General features: G+C 50.3%; 1 protein-coding gene across 10 annotated transcripts in view; it reads left to right on the top strand.

Moving 5' to 3' along the window:
- The window catches only part of BCORL1 (BCL6 corepressor like 1), a 78108-nt gene that overhangs the window by 49785 nt on the left and 11396 nt on the right, over positions 1–16927 (top strand). For all 10 annotated transcript variants that reach the window (XM_073013407.1, XM_073013406.1, XM_073013405.1 and 7 more), the window contains 3 exons: positions 4470–4691; positions 7405–7571; positions 9171–9316. In XM_073013407.1, coding sequence (XP_072869508.1) covers positions 4470–4691; positions 7405–7571; positions 9171–9316 — 535 coding nt within the window. The remainder of the gene's footprint in view (positions 1–4469; positions 4692–7404; positions 7572–9170; positions 9317–16927) is intronic.

Here is a 16927-nt window from a genome sequence, read left to right as displayed (position 1 = left end):
TACAGGCGTGAGCCATCACACCTAGCGCTTTGGTGGTCATGATTCTTACTGGGATCCCCAAATGGCACTGGCAAGAGGTGGGAGCCCCAGGTGCTCGTCTCCCCTCCTTTCCCCTTCCCCCTCCCAGAACCTCTTTCCAGCTCAGACAAGACTCAAGCTTATTTCCTCATCTTGAAGAATGGAGCTGCTGCTTCTTGCCCTTTCTGTCTCACAAGGGTGCTTGGGGGAACAAAGGAAGCAATGTCTGTGACAGGCTTTGATAACCATAAAGTACTCTCTGAGGGTTGCTGTGCATCATTGTGCTTCGGGCGGAAGCAAGAATGAGGGAATAGAAGCATGGCATGGCAGGGTAGCAACGTTCATTCCCTTGACCCCCCAGAGTGGGAGGACAGGGGCCCAGGGAAAGAGCAGGGAACTCTGGTCTGTGCCAAGCAGTTCATTCACATTATCGCTCTTAATTCCCACAGTGGCACTTGGGAGGTAGGCACCTTTATTATACTCATTTTGTAGTGAGGAAACTGAGGCTCAAGGAGGTTAAGGGACTGGTGTGAAGTTACTGGGTTTCCTGAGTGATGCAGTTGGGATGTGAAATAGGCCTGTCTGCCTCTGGAGCCCTGGCTCGTTCCATATGTCTCTCAGGCTCTGAATGGGTGGCTTCTGTTTGTATCCGGGAGACACTGGGGGAGGGGGGCAGTTGGACAGAAAATGCCGCCACCACAAGCAGCACTGGGAAAAGGTGGGCGTCACAGGCTCCTGCTTCCCCTCCCCTTCCCCCGTTCCTCCCCAGACACTCAGATGGATGGCCCCAGCCCACACAAAGGTAACCAGCGCCCAAGATTCAGCAGCACACTCGCATGCTTCTGTCTGGTTATTCTGCCTGGCAGTGTGTCTGCTGCAGTGTTCTCCTGGAGAGGTTTTTGCCCCTCCCCATGACCTTCCTTTCCCCCTCCCACCTTCCTTTCTCTCCCAGCCACCACCACCTGCTCCGGTTGCCCCCATGGCATGGGGCTTTGTAGCAGGAAGCAAGGGTGGGGGAGGGCGGGGAACGCTCCTGCAACACTAAAAGCGGGGCATTGGCCAAGGGCTTCTTCCCACAGGGGCTCAGAGCCAGGGGGAAGGAGTGGGGGGAGGGGTCCCCCCACTTGTTCTTGCTCCTCCCCCTCCCAGGCAACTTGCCTCGCTGCTGCTTTCTGGCAGCTTTGGCCCCCAGAAAGGAGAGTCACCCTTTGGTTCCTGGCTTGGCTTAGCGAAACCCTGGTACTTTACCCAGCATCCTCCAGTCCTGCCATTGTACACTCTATCCTCCTGGAGATAAAGCAGCATTGTACCCTCATAGCTAGTGCCTTCCTGCTAGGGCTTGTACCTCTCTGCCCTTTCAGGATGGGGACTGATCATGGCTTCTCACTGTCTTGGGATTAACCAGAGGAAACAAATGCCCTGAGCCCTCATCTTCTCTTCTCTACTGCTCCTTCCCTGACTCAATATCTTTTTAGGCAACTGTTCTGGCCATCCAGGGCTCTGTATACAGCTGGCTTGAAACAGGTCAACAAATATTTGTTGTAATAATGTGGCCAGGTGTGGTGGCTCACGCCTGTAATCCCAGCACTTTGGGAGGCTGAAGCAGGTGGATCACTTGAGATCAGGAGTTTGAGAGCAGCTTGGGCAACATGGTGAAACCTCGTCTCTACTAAAAGTACAAAAATTAACCGGGCGTGGTGGTGGGGGCCTTTAGTCCCAGCTACTTGGGAGGCTGAGGCAGGAGAATTGCTTGAAGGCAGTGAGCCGATATCGTGCCATTACACTCCAGCCTGGGTGACAGAGCGAGACTCTGTCTCAAAAAATAAATAAATAATAATATTAATGTGTCCAGCCCTGAGTTAAGTGCTGTAAGGAACAGAAAAATGATGACAATATGAACCCTGTCCCCAAGGAGCTTAAAATCTAGCAGGAGAGGTGAGACTTATGCATGAAACTGGATGGAAAGAAGAAAGTGAGGCATCAGATTACATGGTTCAGACTTGGTATTCTGGCTACACAGAGGAAGAGGGCCTAGAGTGTTGTGGAATATGATAGAAGACAGAGGATTGAAGTGAGACCTTGATGTTCTGAGGGGTTTGGATAAGTCGGAAATACTAGTTATCTATTGGGGTATAACAAATGACTACACAACTTAGCAGCTTTACACAACAATAAGCATATATTATCTCACACAGTTTCTTGGGGTCAGGAATTCAGGGGCTTAGCTAGACCTGGCTTGGGGTCTCTCGTGAGGTTGCAGTCAGGTGTCAGCCAGGGCAGTATTCCTCTGAGGGCATGACTGGAGGATCTACTGCTGGGGTAGCTTGCTCGAATGGCTGGCACATTGATGCTGGTTGTTCGCAGGAGGCCTCCTCTCCCTGCCCCATGGATCTCTCCAACGGGCTGCTCAAGGGTCCCCAGGACACGGCAGCCGGCTTTCCCCACAGCGAGTGATCCAAAAGACAGCAAGGCAGAAACCACAGTGTCTTTTAGACCCTAGCCTCAGAAGGCACCTACTGTCATTTCTGCAGTCTCCTGTTGGTTACACGGGTCAGCCCTACTTACTGTAGGAGGAGGGTACATAAGAGCACGAAGATCAGGGGATCATTGGGGCCATCTTAGAGGCTGACTCCCACAGTCTACCCTCTGGCCTTCCCCAGTGATTCCTGTCTCTCCCACATGCAAAGTATGCCACCTCTCCCAGTGCCCCCCAAAGCTTCATCCAATTATAGCATCAACTCCAGGTTGAGAATCTCTTTTATTTATTTATTAATTATTATTTTTTGAGGTGGAGTTTCACTCTTGTTGCCCAGGCTGGAATGCAATGACTCTATCTGGGCTCACTGCAACCTCCGCCTCCCAGGTTCAAGTAATTCTCCTGCCTTAGTCTCCGGAATAGCTGGGATTACAGGTACCTGCCACCACTCCTGACTAATTTTTTGTACTTTTAGTAGAGATGGGGTTTCACCATGTTGGCCAGGCTAGACTCGAACTCCTGATATCAGGTTATCCAACTGCTTCAACCTCCCAAATTGCTGGGATTACAGGTGTGAGCCACCATGCCTGGCATTTTTTTCTTTCTTTCTTTTCTTTTCTTTCTTTCTTTCTTTTTTTTTTTTTTTTTTTTGAAACAGAGTCTCACTCCGTCACCCAGGCTGGAGTGCAGTGCTGCAGTCTTGGCTTACTGCAACCTCTCCCTCCCGGGCTGAAGCGATTCTCATGCTTCAGCCTCCCGAGTAGCTGGGACTACAGGCGTGCACCACCACACCCAGCTCATTTTTTGTATTTTTAGTAGAGACTGAGTTTCACTGTGTTGGCCAGGCTGGTCTTGAACTCCTGCCCTCAACTGATCTGCCTGCCTTAGCCTCCCAAACTGCTGGGATTACAGGCATGAGCCACCACTCCCAGCCTCTCCTAGTGTTTTGTGAGCACCTACCCTGTTCCCTGTTCATTATCTCAAAGACCCTGCAAGGAAGAAAATGGGGCTCGGAGAGGGAGGGCCTTGCCCCAGATCTTGTAGCTAGGGGATAGCAGAGACAAGGTTCAAACCCAGGTCTGCGTTAGATCTTTCTGCCACCCCAGGGGGGTCTCAGTATGATATGGGGACACAGTGTGATGGAAGATGGGAACATTCTGTGAGGGCTGGATGTGGAAGGAAGGTTTTTTGCTCAAGTGTGAAGCTTTAGCAGCTGTGACTAGTCAAAGATAGCTGGCCTGGCATGGTGGCTCATGCCTGTAATCCCAGCACTTTGGGAGGCCAAGGCAGGCGGATCACTTGCAGTCAGGAGTTCGAGACCAGCCTGGCCAATATGGCGAAACCCCGTCTCTACTAAAAATGCAAAAATTAGCTGGGCGTGGTGGCACATGCCTGTAATCCCAGCTACTCAGGAGGCTGAGGGAGTAGAATCCCTTGAACCTGGGAGGCAGAGGTTGCAGTGAACAGAGATCACACCACTGCACTCCAGCCTCAGTGACAAAGTGAGACTCAGTCTCAAAAAAAAGATAGCTGTCTCATTTCACTCTCCGAGTTTGCTTCTGCCTATTTACAGACAGGACTTGTAAAAGCCTCCATAAATGGTGATTGAGGCAGGTAAAGAAGGCATGCAGAGTCTTGAGAGAAGCTGGGATATCCTCTCAATCTCTGATTTACAATTCCCATGGCATTCCTTGGTTTATGGGGTTGAGCATTTGAGCCTCTTCATATCTCCCCACCGGCTAGAAACTCACGGGAACCTGTGTTGATCCTGGAGAGACTTCACATGATTAGCGCCTGGCCCAGCCTCTGGCCTCAAACCTGACAGTAGTCTCGGCCATTTGGGGTAGTGTAAGCAAAGTACAGCATGGACACAGATAAGGTGAGATGGCCTTGGCCGCTGAAGGCAGTGATGACCCTGGTGGATGGATAAGCTGCCTGGCCTAACCTGACCTAGGACTGCATCTCTGCTTTCCAGGGCAAAGGTCGCTGGAGCCAGCAGAAGACACGATCTCCCAAATCTCCCACCCCAGTGAAACCCACAGAACCATGTACACCCTCTAAGTCCCGAAGTGCCAGCTCAGAGGAGGCCTCGGAGTCACCTACAGCCCGGCAGATCCCCCCAGAGGCACGTCGGCTCATAGTGAACAAAAATGCTGGTGAGACCCTCCTGCAGAGGGCGGCACGTCTTGGCTATAAGGTAAGGGAATTCTCGACCGACCACAGGAAGCCGTTGGTCTGAGCATCTATGAAGAAGCTTTTCTCCATGGGCTTTTCTGGTGCTTGAACCCAGGCTGGCCTCCCTCTACACCCCAGATTGCCCTGGGACTGCCTTGCCCCTCATCACTCGGATCTCAGTGTGTGAGAATGCAAACTTGTTTGAATGTCAATTTGGGATAAATGCAATTGAAACGGTATCATGCAGTATATTCCTAGACCAGGAACGCAATTTTTGGATATCCACGTTGTCTTGAATTTCTCTGTATGGTGGTTTCCCAACTCAGAAAGGAACAAGGGGTGATTTATTGCTCACTCTTCATCTCCTCCTCCAGCTTCCCCTCATTTCTGCCTCTCAGAGGGGCCAGGATCATGTTTGAGGGGCAAGGCTGAGCTAACCCCACCTTATACTACTTCCCTATAGATTAGAAAGAAGGCAAGAAAGGAAACTGGGATTTATTGAGCACTTCTTTTGTCATGTTAAGAGCCTGATTACTTTATATTATTTAATCTTCACAGTAAGCCGAGGGAGTAGATTTATTATCCCCATTTTATAGGTGAGAAAATCAAGGCTTTGGAGTGTTCAATGATATGTCCAAGATCACTCAACTACTACGTATATGAGTCTGAATTCAAACCAAGGTCTTTTGATTCCCAAGTGCCGGGGTAGGTGGAAGACTGACTCATTCACCATAATTCAGTTACACCTTGGACGTTGCCATTGTTCCCCACTTTTTGTTGAGTGTGTATCTTTACCTACCATATGGATTATTTCCTCAGGGTTTGCTCCTAGCAGTGGAGTTGCTGGGTTAGTTACAGAGTGTGCCTTTGGTTTTAAGGCTTTCCATCCCTATACCTGACTTGTTTCACACCAGCCACACTCCCAGCCAGACTGGTCAGCCCTGGGGAGCTGACGTGACAGTGTCTCACTGGCAAGCAGCCCATCTTTCATAAGCACCTAGTGTGGGTGCCTGGATAGCTGCCAAGGGAGACCTAAAACAAAAATGAAGACCAATCCCTGCCGTCGAGGTTAATTTAATTGTCTTGTACCCTGGGCAAAACCAGCAAACAGGAAACCATCAGAGGGGCCAATGGGACAGGGCTGGAGCACTAAGGCAGCCTGTCAGGGAGGGTGGAAGGAGCCCTCTTAGGCCTTGGGGAAAAGGCAAACATCTGCACTGGTGAGGAAGGTGGGAAGCCTTATGCTTTCTCCCAGGTAAAGGAGCTTGACAGTTTCTATATACAGGCAGCAGCACCCCCGACACAGGCTGCACATACAGTCACTCTAGCCAGCTAGCCTGTGAGCTGCCAGGCAGAAAGGTGGAGTGGCCCATCTCCCCAGTGCCCCAGAGAGGACTGGCAGTGGTGTAGCTGTGGGGCCGTTGTTTGGAAAGCCAGGCAGCCATTAATGCTGCCGGCCTCTCCCCTCCTCACTTCATTCACCCAGCTTCAGCCCATGCTAGCTAGGGTGCTGCAAGTCCCTGGGGTCCCACCTGTAGTGCTTTCATCATCTCAACCCAAGGAAGGCAGTCATTAAAGTGTGGATGAATGGCAGTATTGGATTATCCTTTTTTTTTTTTTTTTTTTTTTTTTTCTGAGATGGAGTCTTGCTCTGTCGCCTAGGCTGGAGTGCAATGGTGTGATCTTGGCTCACTGCAACCTCCGCCTCCTGGGTTCAAGGGATTCTCCTGCCTCAGCCTCCTGAGTAGTTGAGATTACAGGCACCTGCCATCACACCGGGCTAATTTTTGTATTTTTAGTAGAGAGGGGGTTTCGCCATGTTAGCTAGGCTGGTCTCAAACTCCTGACCTTAGGTGATCTGCCCGCCTCGGCCTCCCAAAGTGCTGGGATTACAGGCATGAGCCACTGCACCTGGCCTGTTGGATTACCCTGATTTGAGGGGAGGGCTAGCACTGACTGTCCTGGCTTGAACACTGGTCCTGCCGAGACCCGCATCCAGGGATAGTCCTTAAAACAATTGTCTTCCTTATTCTTGAATCGCCACCAGAAACTGTGCTGTCCACCACATCTCATTTCCCTGGTCTGGGGCTGGCTTGCCAGGCTCAGGGAGTCGAGATATGAGTGCTTGAGCTCTGGGTGGGCAGGTCAGCCTCTCTGAGGACCTCACCTCAAATACCACCACCCAGATGAGTGTCCTTGGCCATAAAAAAGTGTCTTTCCAGGCCAGGCACGGTGGCTCACGCCTGTAATCCTAGCACTTTGGGAGGCCAAGGTGGGCGGATCACCTGAGGTCAGGAGCTCAAGACCAGCCTGGCCAACATAGTAAAACCCCGTCTCTATTAAAAATACAAAAATTAGCCAGGCGTGGTGTGCGCCTGTAGTCCCAACTACTTGGGAGGCTGAGGCAGGAGAATCACTCGAACCCAGGAGGCAGAGTCTGCAGTGAGCAGAGATCGCACCACTGCGCTCCAACCTGGGCAACAGAGTGAGACTCTGTCTCGGAAAAAAAAAAAAAAAAAGAAGTCTCTCTGCTGCCAAGGAAACAGCCCAGAGCTGGGGTGCTGGCAATGGTGGCTCAGGACTGATGTTGTTAATGAAAGATTTTGAGGTGTGTCCCTGCTATAAAGAGCAGGCTCTGAGACTCCTCAGATTTTTGGGGAGCTTTGAGTCTCAGGGTTATATAAGTTCAAGAATTAGCCCTCTCTTTGCTCATGGAGTTGTCCCTGTCCCCACAGGATGTTGTTCTCTACTGCCTCCAGAAAGACAGTGAGGACGTGAATCACCGTGACAATGCTGGCTACACAGCCCTGCATGAGGCTTGTTCCCGGGGTTGGACCGACATCCTGAACATCCTGCTGGAGCACGGGGCCAACGTGAACTGCAGCGCGCAGGACGGCACGAGGCAAGAGGGCTACATCTCCCCCGAGTCCCGCCCTCACTCCCAGCTCAGCCTTTCTCTCAAAAGACCTTGCCTGCTGCTGGCAGGGCATGGTGGCTCACGCCTGTAATCCCAGCACTTTGGGAGGCCAAGGCGGGCAGATCATGAGGTCTGCAGTTCAAGACCAGCCTGGCCAACATAGTGAAATCCCATCTTTACTAAAAATACAAAAATTAGTTGGGTGTGGTAGCACGCGCCTGTAGTCCCAGCTACTCAGGAGGCTGAGGCAGGAGAATTGCCTGAACCCAGGAGGCGGAGGTTACAGTGAGCCGAGACCACACCATTGCACTCCAGCCTAGGTGACAGAGTGAGACTCCGTCTCAAAAAAAATAAAAAATAAAAAGTAAAAAAATAAAGACCTTGCCTCAACCTGAACCTTCGTAGCACACCAGACTGCGAGTTGCAGAGAGGCCTTGACAGGAGGAGTTTTGGAAAGACTTCTATAGGCTCGAGAGGGAACCAGTTTAGGGCAGGAGCCAATGAGTTAGTTCCCAGATGGCCAGACCACATCAGTTACTAAGGGGAGGCTGCGGTCGTCTAGGGATCATCGCATCATGTGCAGCTGTCACCAGGAAGACCACTTGGCCTCATCCTGGTGGGGGACCTGTCTCAGACAGAATAGGAACTGGGAGGTTGACCTGAGGGAATATCCAGATTTGATTTTTAAAATTTGATCTCTAGACACTGTAAGAAAAATATACCTGCTGTGTCTTGGAGAAACTGTACCCATTCTCCTCTGTTCTACCAGAGAGCCTACTTCCTGGGCAACTTAGAGACAGGAGCTGCAGATGCAGGAGGGGGCTCCACTTGGGTTCTGCCTGGCGTGTGGAACCATTCTGCTCATCTCTGCTCTCAGGGAGTCACCCAGGGCCTGCAGTTTGTATCCCTCTACAGCTGCCCCCCACCCTTTTTTTTTTTTTTTTTTTTTTTGAGATAGAGTCTCGCTCTGTTGCCCCGGCTGGTAGGCAGTGGCACAATCTTGGCTCACTGCAACCTCTGCCTCCCAGGTTCAAGGGATTCTCCTGCCTCAGCCTTCCAAGTAGCTGGGACTATGGGTGCCCGCCGTGACGCCTGGCTAATTTTTGTATTTTTAATAGAAATGGGGTTTCACCATTTTGGCCAGGCTGGTCTCAAACTCTTGACCTCAAGTGATCCACCCGCTTCAGCCTCCCGAAGTGCTGGGATGACAGGCGTGAGCCACCGCGCCCGGCTCCCTGCAGCTGCCTGAACTCTATTGTAGGTCAAGGACCCATTCTCTAGTGAACTCCACAACTACCAATAGAGCTCCACTGTGCCATGGGAACTGTCCCAAGATGTCGGGGGAACGTCAGAGAGAGAGTAATGGCAGGGAGGAAAAGGGGGTGCAGAGAGAGGAGGAGTTGGGGAGATGGTAGTGGAGAGTGGCAAGGCTACAGGTGGTTCCCCTGTCCTAAGTCTTAAACCATATTACACCAAGGTTACCTGGGGTCAGCTCAGTTTTTTCCCCTGGTGCGGTAGCCTTAAGTCTAGATACCCCAGTTCCCACTTGGGCCCTGTTATTCTCATCCTGTATCACCTCCATAGGCCAGTTCATGATGCGGTGGTCAACGACAACCTGGAGACCATCTGGCTCCTACTGTCCTATGGGGCTGATCCCACACTGGCTACCTACTCGGGTCAGACAGCCATGAAGCTGGCCAGCAGCGACACCATGAAGCGCTTTCTCAGTGGTAAGTGTGGTCCAGACTTGACACTGTTGTCCTTGGGGCCAGCGTCTGATTCCTGAACTTGTGAGGACATCCTCTTCATCTCCTTCCACCTTGAACAGCTCCCATGAGGGCCATCTGCACTCTTCACCTGCTTTCCTTCAAAGATCTCAAGAATCTCAGTTTGCTTGAAAAAGTCCAAAGGCCACTTCCTCTTATCCCCTTACTGCAAGTGTGTGCATCCTCTTCAGGGCCCTGGGAGCCCACAGGGAACTATTTCGTAGATAGGGATCTAGGGTGGGCCTCTGTGTGAGGGCAGCAGCCCCACTAGCAGACCTAGCTGGGGGACAGAATGTGTTGACCTGTGCTTTGAATGGGATGTCAGTTGCAACGAAGTGATACTTAGCATTTTGCTTATGTGTTTGCAATTTCTTGCTTGTGATCAAAGTAGAACCCCTGGGATGCTTCCCGAAGCTTCATTCTTTACAGCCCTTGCCTGTGGGAAGTGTGGTGTTCCCTCTGCATCCCAGGGTCCCCCTTTCTTCCATTCCTTTCTTTTCCTCCCTCACCTGCCCCTTCTGGAAAGTGTCTGGTGTTGAGGCCCATGGCAAGGACCACAAGCCAACATGCATTTATTTTCTCATTAGTGGATAGCAGCTGTTTGTCTGCAGTAAGATAGCTCTACTGAGTTGGGCAGGGGGAGGAGGGAAGGAGGGGAGACTAGCTTGGGCATGCTCAGTAGGAATCTCCTCAGACTTGACCTCTGAATAAAGGAATCCCGCCTCTTATTGACATCACAGTTTGGCCCTTGCTCTAACAGTGACTTCTTCAGACTGCCTGAGCTGCAGAGCAGCTGGGAGTTTATCTCTGAACCTCCTTGGAGGCTGCAGTGTTTGTATTATGGTTAGAACCCCTCTCTGGCCAGGAGCCAATAGGACTAAGGATTGGCCCAAGGCTGCTCCCTCTTCTCACCCAGGCTTTGGCCCTAGTTAGTCCCGAACCACTACACCCCCAGATATATGGTTCCAGGCTCCCAACCAGGGGCTCATTTGTTTATCCAACAAAGGTTAAGTAGTTGATGATGGAGGAAGAAACAAAGAGGACTTAACTAAAGGCTCTTATGGAAGGCGAGGACTAGATAGGAGGTGAGGGGGACTAATGGGAGGCTGTTGTGGGAGATCTTGACTCCTGCTCAGCCAGCCTCCACCCACGTCTCAGATGAGCTGACTAAACCTTGGAGCACAGGCCTCAGGCCTGTACAGCCTCACTAGCCTCTCCCCGGCCGGGGACAGGATGGCTGCCTTTTCTGTTTTCCCTCCCTCCAGCTCTGGGTTCCCAAGCCCCTGTCCTTGAGAGGCAGAGCAGCCTTGGAATGTTCATTCAGTCATTTGTCCTGGGCCAGTGGTGACTGTTGCTCCCCTTAGCTGAACCATCCCTAGGGGCGCAGGGCTCGGGGCAAGCCACCATTGGTGGCTCCCTCCCACATGCTGTGCACACATGCACTCTCTCTTAGACACATACAGGTGCTATCTGCACTCCACTGGATTCCCAGGAAAATCTGAGACCAGCAAGCATCCAGACATCTTGATATGACAAAGGCACCATACGCAGCTCTGTCTTTGAGAAACTGGTCTAGTCCCGAGGCCTCCTTAGGCTAGAAACTGCTGTCCTGAGGCTCTCGAGGCTCCTAGATCCAAATAACACTCTGACCACCTTAGTAAGCAGATGAACTCTTTGCTTCCCCAATCCCTTCTCCAAAACCCCAAAGGAGTTTGAATGTGGAGACCATTTTAAGTAGTTAAAAAATGAGAAATAGGCTGGGTGCAGTGGCTTATGCCTGTGGTCCCAGCGTTTTGGGAGGCTGAGGTGGGAGAATTGCTTGAGGCCAGGAGTTTGAGACCAGCCTGGGCAACATACGGAGACCTTGTCTCTGCAAAAAAAAAAAAAAAAAAATTAAAAAATTAGCCAGGTATGGTGACTGCACTCCAGCCTGGGCAACAGAGTGAGACAGTGTCTCAAAAAAAAAAAAAAGAAAAAAAAAGAGAGAGAGAGAGAAATAAACACGTTTCTCTTATCTTTCTGTCTCCTCATCCCAACTACTAGCTATCTTTTGGTTTTGTTTTGTTTTTGGAGATGGAGTCTTGCTCTGTCTCCCAGGCTGGAATGCAGTGGCGTGATCTTGGCTCACTGCAACCTCCACCTCCTGGGTTAAGCGATTCTCGTTCCTCAGCCTCCTGAGTAGCTGGGATTACAGGCATTTGCCACTATGACCGGCTAATTTTTGAATTTTTAGTAGAGACAGGGTTTTGCCGTGTCGGCCAGGCTGGTCTTGAACTTCTGCTAGCCAGCTTTTTGACACCTCCTGAAACTAACTTGAATGCCAGTCTATGTTGCAGAATTCAAAGAAGACTTTTTTTTTTTTTTTGAGATGGAGTCTCCCTGTGTTGCCCAGGCTGGAGTGCAGTGACGCAGTGTCAGCTCACTGCAACCTCCGCCTCCTGGGTTCACGCCATTCTCCTACCTCAGCCTCCCAAGTACCTGGGACTACAGGCACCCGCCACCACACCCGGCTAATTTTTTTGTATTTTTTTTTTTTTTTTTTTTTTGAGACGGAGTCTGGCTCTGTCGCCCAGGCTGGGGTGCAGTGGCCGGATCTCAGCTCACTGCAAGCTCCGCCTCCCGGGTTCACGCCATTCTCCTGCCTCAGCCTGCCGAGTAGCTGGGTCTACAGGCGCCTGCAACCTCGCCCGGCTAGTTTTTTGTATTTTTTAGTAGAGACGGGGTTTCACCGTGTTAGCCAGGATGGTCTCGATCTCCTGACCTCGTGATCCGCCTGTCTCGGCCTCCCAAAGTGCTGGGATTACAGGCTTGAGCCACCGCGCCCGGCCATTTTTTTGTATTTTTAATAGAGACGGGGTTTCACCGTGTTAGCCAGGATGGTCTCCATCTCCTGACCTCGTGATCTGCCCGCCTCGGCCTCCCAAAGTGCTGGGATTATAGGCGTGAGCCACCGCGCCCAACCCCAGAGGAGACTTTCCTTAACTCTAGTATTTCAGATATGTGTGGCGTGTGTGTGTGTATGTGTATGTATATGTGTCTATATATATTTGAGACAGAGTCTTGCTGTGTTGACAAGGCTAGAGACTCCAGCACTTCCTAACTTGTCCTGGCTGAGCACCTTTATTTAGATTTGTTAAAAATTACTAGAGACAGGGTCTCGCTGTATCACCCAGGCTGGAGTGCAGTGGTACGATCATAGCTCAGTGCAGTTTCAAACCCCTGGGCTCAAGCAATCCTCCTGCCTCAGCCTCCCAAGTGGCTAGGACCACAGGTGTGTGCCACTGGTCCCAACTAATTTTGTATTTTATCTTTTTGTCGAGATACGGGGTGTTGCTATGTTGCCCAGGCTGGTCTGGAACTCCTGGGCTCAAGCCATCCTCCCTCCCGCCTTGGCCTCCCAAAGTGCTGGGATTACAAGTGTGAGCCACCACGCCCAGTCTTCATTTAGACCTTTTGCTCAATTTATGGGCATGGAACTCGCTTAATAATGGGAATCAAGAGCCAATGGGTTGCTATAAAGTGCACCAGCTCTTTTCCATGCAAAGGCAGCCTGGGACCTTGGCCTATCACCCCAGGGAGGCAGGCACTGGTGGGAGTCAGCAGGCTCTCAAGAAGCAGGGGCACTTAGGCCCAAAGTTTGTTTGTAGGTTGTGTGAGAGGACAACACTCAGGGACTTTTTTAAAAATTGAGGTAAAATTTACCTAGCATAATCATTTTAAAGTGAGCAATACAGGCCGGGTGTGGTGGCTCACGCCTGTAATCCCAGCACTTTGGGAGGCCAAGGCGGGTGGATCACTTGAGGTCAGGAATTGGAGACCAGCCTGACCAACATGGTGAAACCCCGTCTCTACTAAAAATACAAAAGTTAGCTGGACCGTGGTGGTGCACGCCTGTAATCCCAGCTACTCGGGAGGCTGAGGCAGGAGAATTGCTTGAACGCAGGAGGGAGAGTTTGCAATGAGCCGAGATCACACCACTGCACTCCAGCCTGGGTGACAGAGCGAGACTCCGTTTCAAAAAATAATTAATTAAAAAAAAAAATAAAGTGAACAATTCAGTGGGATTTAGTACTTTTTTTTTTTTTTTTTTTTTTTTTTTCTGAGACAAATCTCACTGTTACCCAGGCTGGAGCGCAGTGGTATGATCTCAGCTCACTGCAACCTCTGCCTCCCAGGGTCAAGTGATTCTCCTGCCTCAGCCTCCTGAGTAGCTACGACTATAGGTGTGCGCCACCATGCCTGGCTAATTTTATATTTTTAGTAGAGGTAGGTTTCACTGTATTGGCCAGGCTGGTCTCCAACTCCTGACCTCTAGTGATCCATCCACCTTGACCTCCCAAGGTGCTGGGATTACAGGCGTGAGCTACAGCTCCCGGCCCATTTAGTACATTCCTAATGTTGTGCAGCCAACCTCGGGCTGTTTGGATGCCTTGAACTGAGTGTTTGGCTCTCATTTTTCATGCCTGTGTGCCTCCCTGCCAAATCTCCAGGAACCACTGGGTAGGCTGGTAGGGTGGCTGCAGGGAGCCCCCGAGCATGGAGACTGGAGGCTGGGGAAACTTTTTCCTCCACTGTTCTACCTCCTCAGCCCCTACACCTGGATACATTTACATGGACTTCTGATGTATGTATGTATGTATGTATGTATGTATGTATGTATGTATGTATTTCTGAGATGGAGTCTTGCTCTTTCGCCAGGCTGGAGTGCAATGGCACAATCTTGGCTCACTGCAACCTCCGCCTCCTAGGTTCAAGTGATTCTCCTGCCTCAGCCTCCCAACTAGCTGGGATTACAGGCGCCCACCATCATACCCAGCTAATTTGTTGTATTTTTAGTAGAGATGGGGTTTCACCATGTTGGCCAGGATGGTCTTGATCTCTTGACCCTCGTGATATACCTGCCTCAGCCTCCCAAAGTGCTGGGATTACAGGCGTGAGCCACCATGCTCGGCCTGATTTTAATTTTTTTACTTTGCTGTCTGGCCGAGGTATTTAAAATGCTTTGGCTTTTTGTCCCCAAGCATTTGCTTGACTAGACCCTCTGTCGATTAATTGTCTTCATCCTCCCCTAGTGGAGTCCAACTGGGCAGAAAATGAAGAAGAATCCCTTTAGGGTGCACAGGGCTCCATTTTTGGTGGGAAGAAAACGTGAGCATTAGCGTCAGGATTATGCCTCATATAGCACTTCTCTGGCTGTGTGCAAAGGCCCCTGTTCTGGAAAAGTTGTTGGGGGAATCAAATCCTTTCATTTTTTATTTTTTCTTTTCTTTTCTTTTCTTTCTTTTCTTTTTTTTTTTTTTTTTTTTTTGAGATGGAGTCTCGATCTTGTTGCCCAGGCTGGAGTGCAATGGCGCGATCTTGGCTCACTGCAACCTCCATCTCCTGGGTTCAAGCGATTCTCCTGCCTCAGTCTCCCAAGTAGCTGGGATTACAGACGCCCACCACCATGCACGGCTAATTTTGTTTTTTCAGTAGAGATGGTGTTTCACAGTGTTGGTCAGGCTGGTCTCGAACTCCTGACCTCAGGTGATCCACCCGCCTTGGTCTTCCAAAGTGCTGGGATTACAGGCATGAGCCACCGCGCCCGACAGTAAATCCTTTTCTAAGTACAAAGAAATGTCACTATGTTCCGGTATCCTGAAGTGAGTCCTTTTGTAAAGCAGAAGATAGATAATTCATCTGGGTTGTAAATGTAGATTTTCTTATATTGGATTGGCTTAAATCGAGGCCCATTTCTCCTGAGATCATGAAGGATGGAGTGGCACTCCTTTATTCATTCGTTCATCCGTCCATTTAGTGAGCACCTATTAGATTTCAGGTGCTGTCCTGAGTACAGGAGGCCAGACAGTGAACCCTTTCTATCTCATGCTTGGGCTTGGAGCGCCACACCATCCAAACTCCCTGAGAGGCCTCTGGAAGGCCTCCCCCTCTGGCCAAATTACAGGCAGGTATGTGACTGATTTACCTTTGTCCCTTTGAAGAAAAGAGCAATATCCAAGCTGGCTGAAGGAAAATAGACTTGTTTTTCCTCATCTGTTGGAAAGAATGTAGGGCTTACCTGGAGTTGATTCGGTTTGGTTCAGGACATCAGAGGAAGTATCAGGACACTCTGCCTTCCACCTATGAAAGGGTTAGCAGTTTACCACTTGAGGTCACTGAATCACAGGTTATTGTTTTTCTCTGCCATATGACCCCATGTTGAAGACTACTTGTTTTTTGTTTTTCTAGCCTTTCATGTCCCTCAGCTGGTGAGTTAGTTAGAGGAGATGGGGAGGGGTATGATCAGACCCTGAGAAATAGACAAAGTGCTGGGGTAGCCTCTTGAATTGAGGTGAGAGGCTCTATTCTTACCATGGCGGCCTTAGGATGATTTGTATTTTTAAAATTTATTTATTTACTTATTTATTTATAGACAGGGTCTCATTTTGTTACCCAGGCTGGAGTGCAGTGGCACAATCTGGGCTCACTGAAGCCTCGACCTCCCAGGTTCAAGCAATCCTCCTGCCTCAGCCTCCCGAATAGCTGGGATTACAGGCACACATTACCACACCAAAATAATTTTTGCATTTTTTGTAGAGGCAGGTTTCACCATGTTACCCAGGCTGGTTTTGAACTCCTGGGCTCAGGGGATCTGCCTGCCCTGGCCTCCCAAAGCGCTAGGATTACAAGTGTGAGCCATTGCACCCAGCTCCTGCAGGTGCTTTTTTAAAAAAGAATTTATCGAGATGAAATTCATGCAACATGAAATTAACAATTTGAAAGGAAATAATTAGTCTGGTCACACTGGCTCACACCTATAATCCCAGCACTTTGGGAGGCCGAGGCAGGTAGATCACTTGAGCCCAGGAGTTCGAGACCATCATGGGCAACAAAGTGATTCCTCATCTTTACAACAACAACAACAAAAATTAGCTGGGCATATTGGCACATACCTGTGGTCCCCACTACTTGGGAGGCTGAGGCAAGAGGATCGCTTGAGCCCAGGAGGTCGAGGTTCAGTGAGTCGTATTCATGCCACTGCACTCCAGCCTAGGTGATAGAGCAAGACCCTGTCTCAAAAAAATAAAGCAAACAATTCAGTGACATTTAGTATATTCGCTACCTTGTGCAACCACCTCTATCTAGTTCCAAAACATTTTCTTTTTTTTCTTTCTTTTTGAGACAGAGTCTCACTCTGTCACCCAGGCTGGAGTGGTGCAGTGGCGCGATCTTGGCTCACTGACGCCTCCGCCTCCTAGATTTAAGTGATTCCCGTGCCTCAGCTTCCTGAGTAGCTGGGATTATAGACATGCACCACCATGCCCAGCTAATTTTTTTTTTTTTTTTTTGAGATGGAGCCTTGCTGTGTTGCCCAGGCTGGAGTGCAGTGGCGCAATCTTGGCTCACTGCAGCCTCCACCTCCCGGGTTCACACCATGCCATTCTCCTGCCTCAGCCTCCCGAGTAGCTGGGACTACAGGTGCCCACCACCACGCCCGGCTAATTTTTTGTATTTTTAGTAGAGATGGGGTTTCACTGTGTTAGCCAGGATGGTCTCAATCTCCTGACCTCGTGATCTGCCTGCTTCAGCCTCCCA

This window comes from Chlorocebus sabaeus, chromosome X (genome assembly GCF_047675955.1).
Source record: "Chlorocebus sabaeus isolate Y175 chromosome X, mChlSab1.0.hap1, whole genome shotgun sequence".
Lineage (NCBI taxonomy): Eukaryota > Metazoa > Chordata > Mammalia > Primates > Cercopithecidae > Chlorocebus > Chlorocebus sabaeus.
Note: the sequence above shows the minus strand (reverse complement) of the source record. Positions and strands in the feature narration are given on the sequence as shown.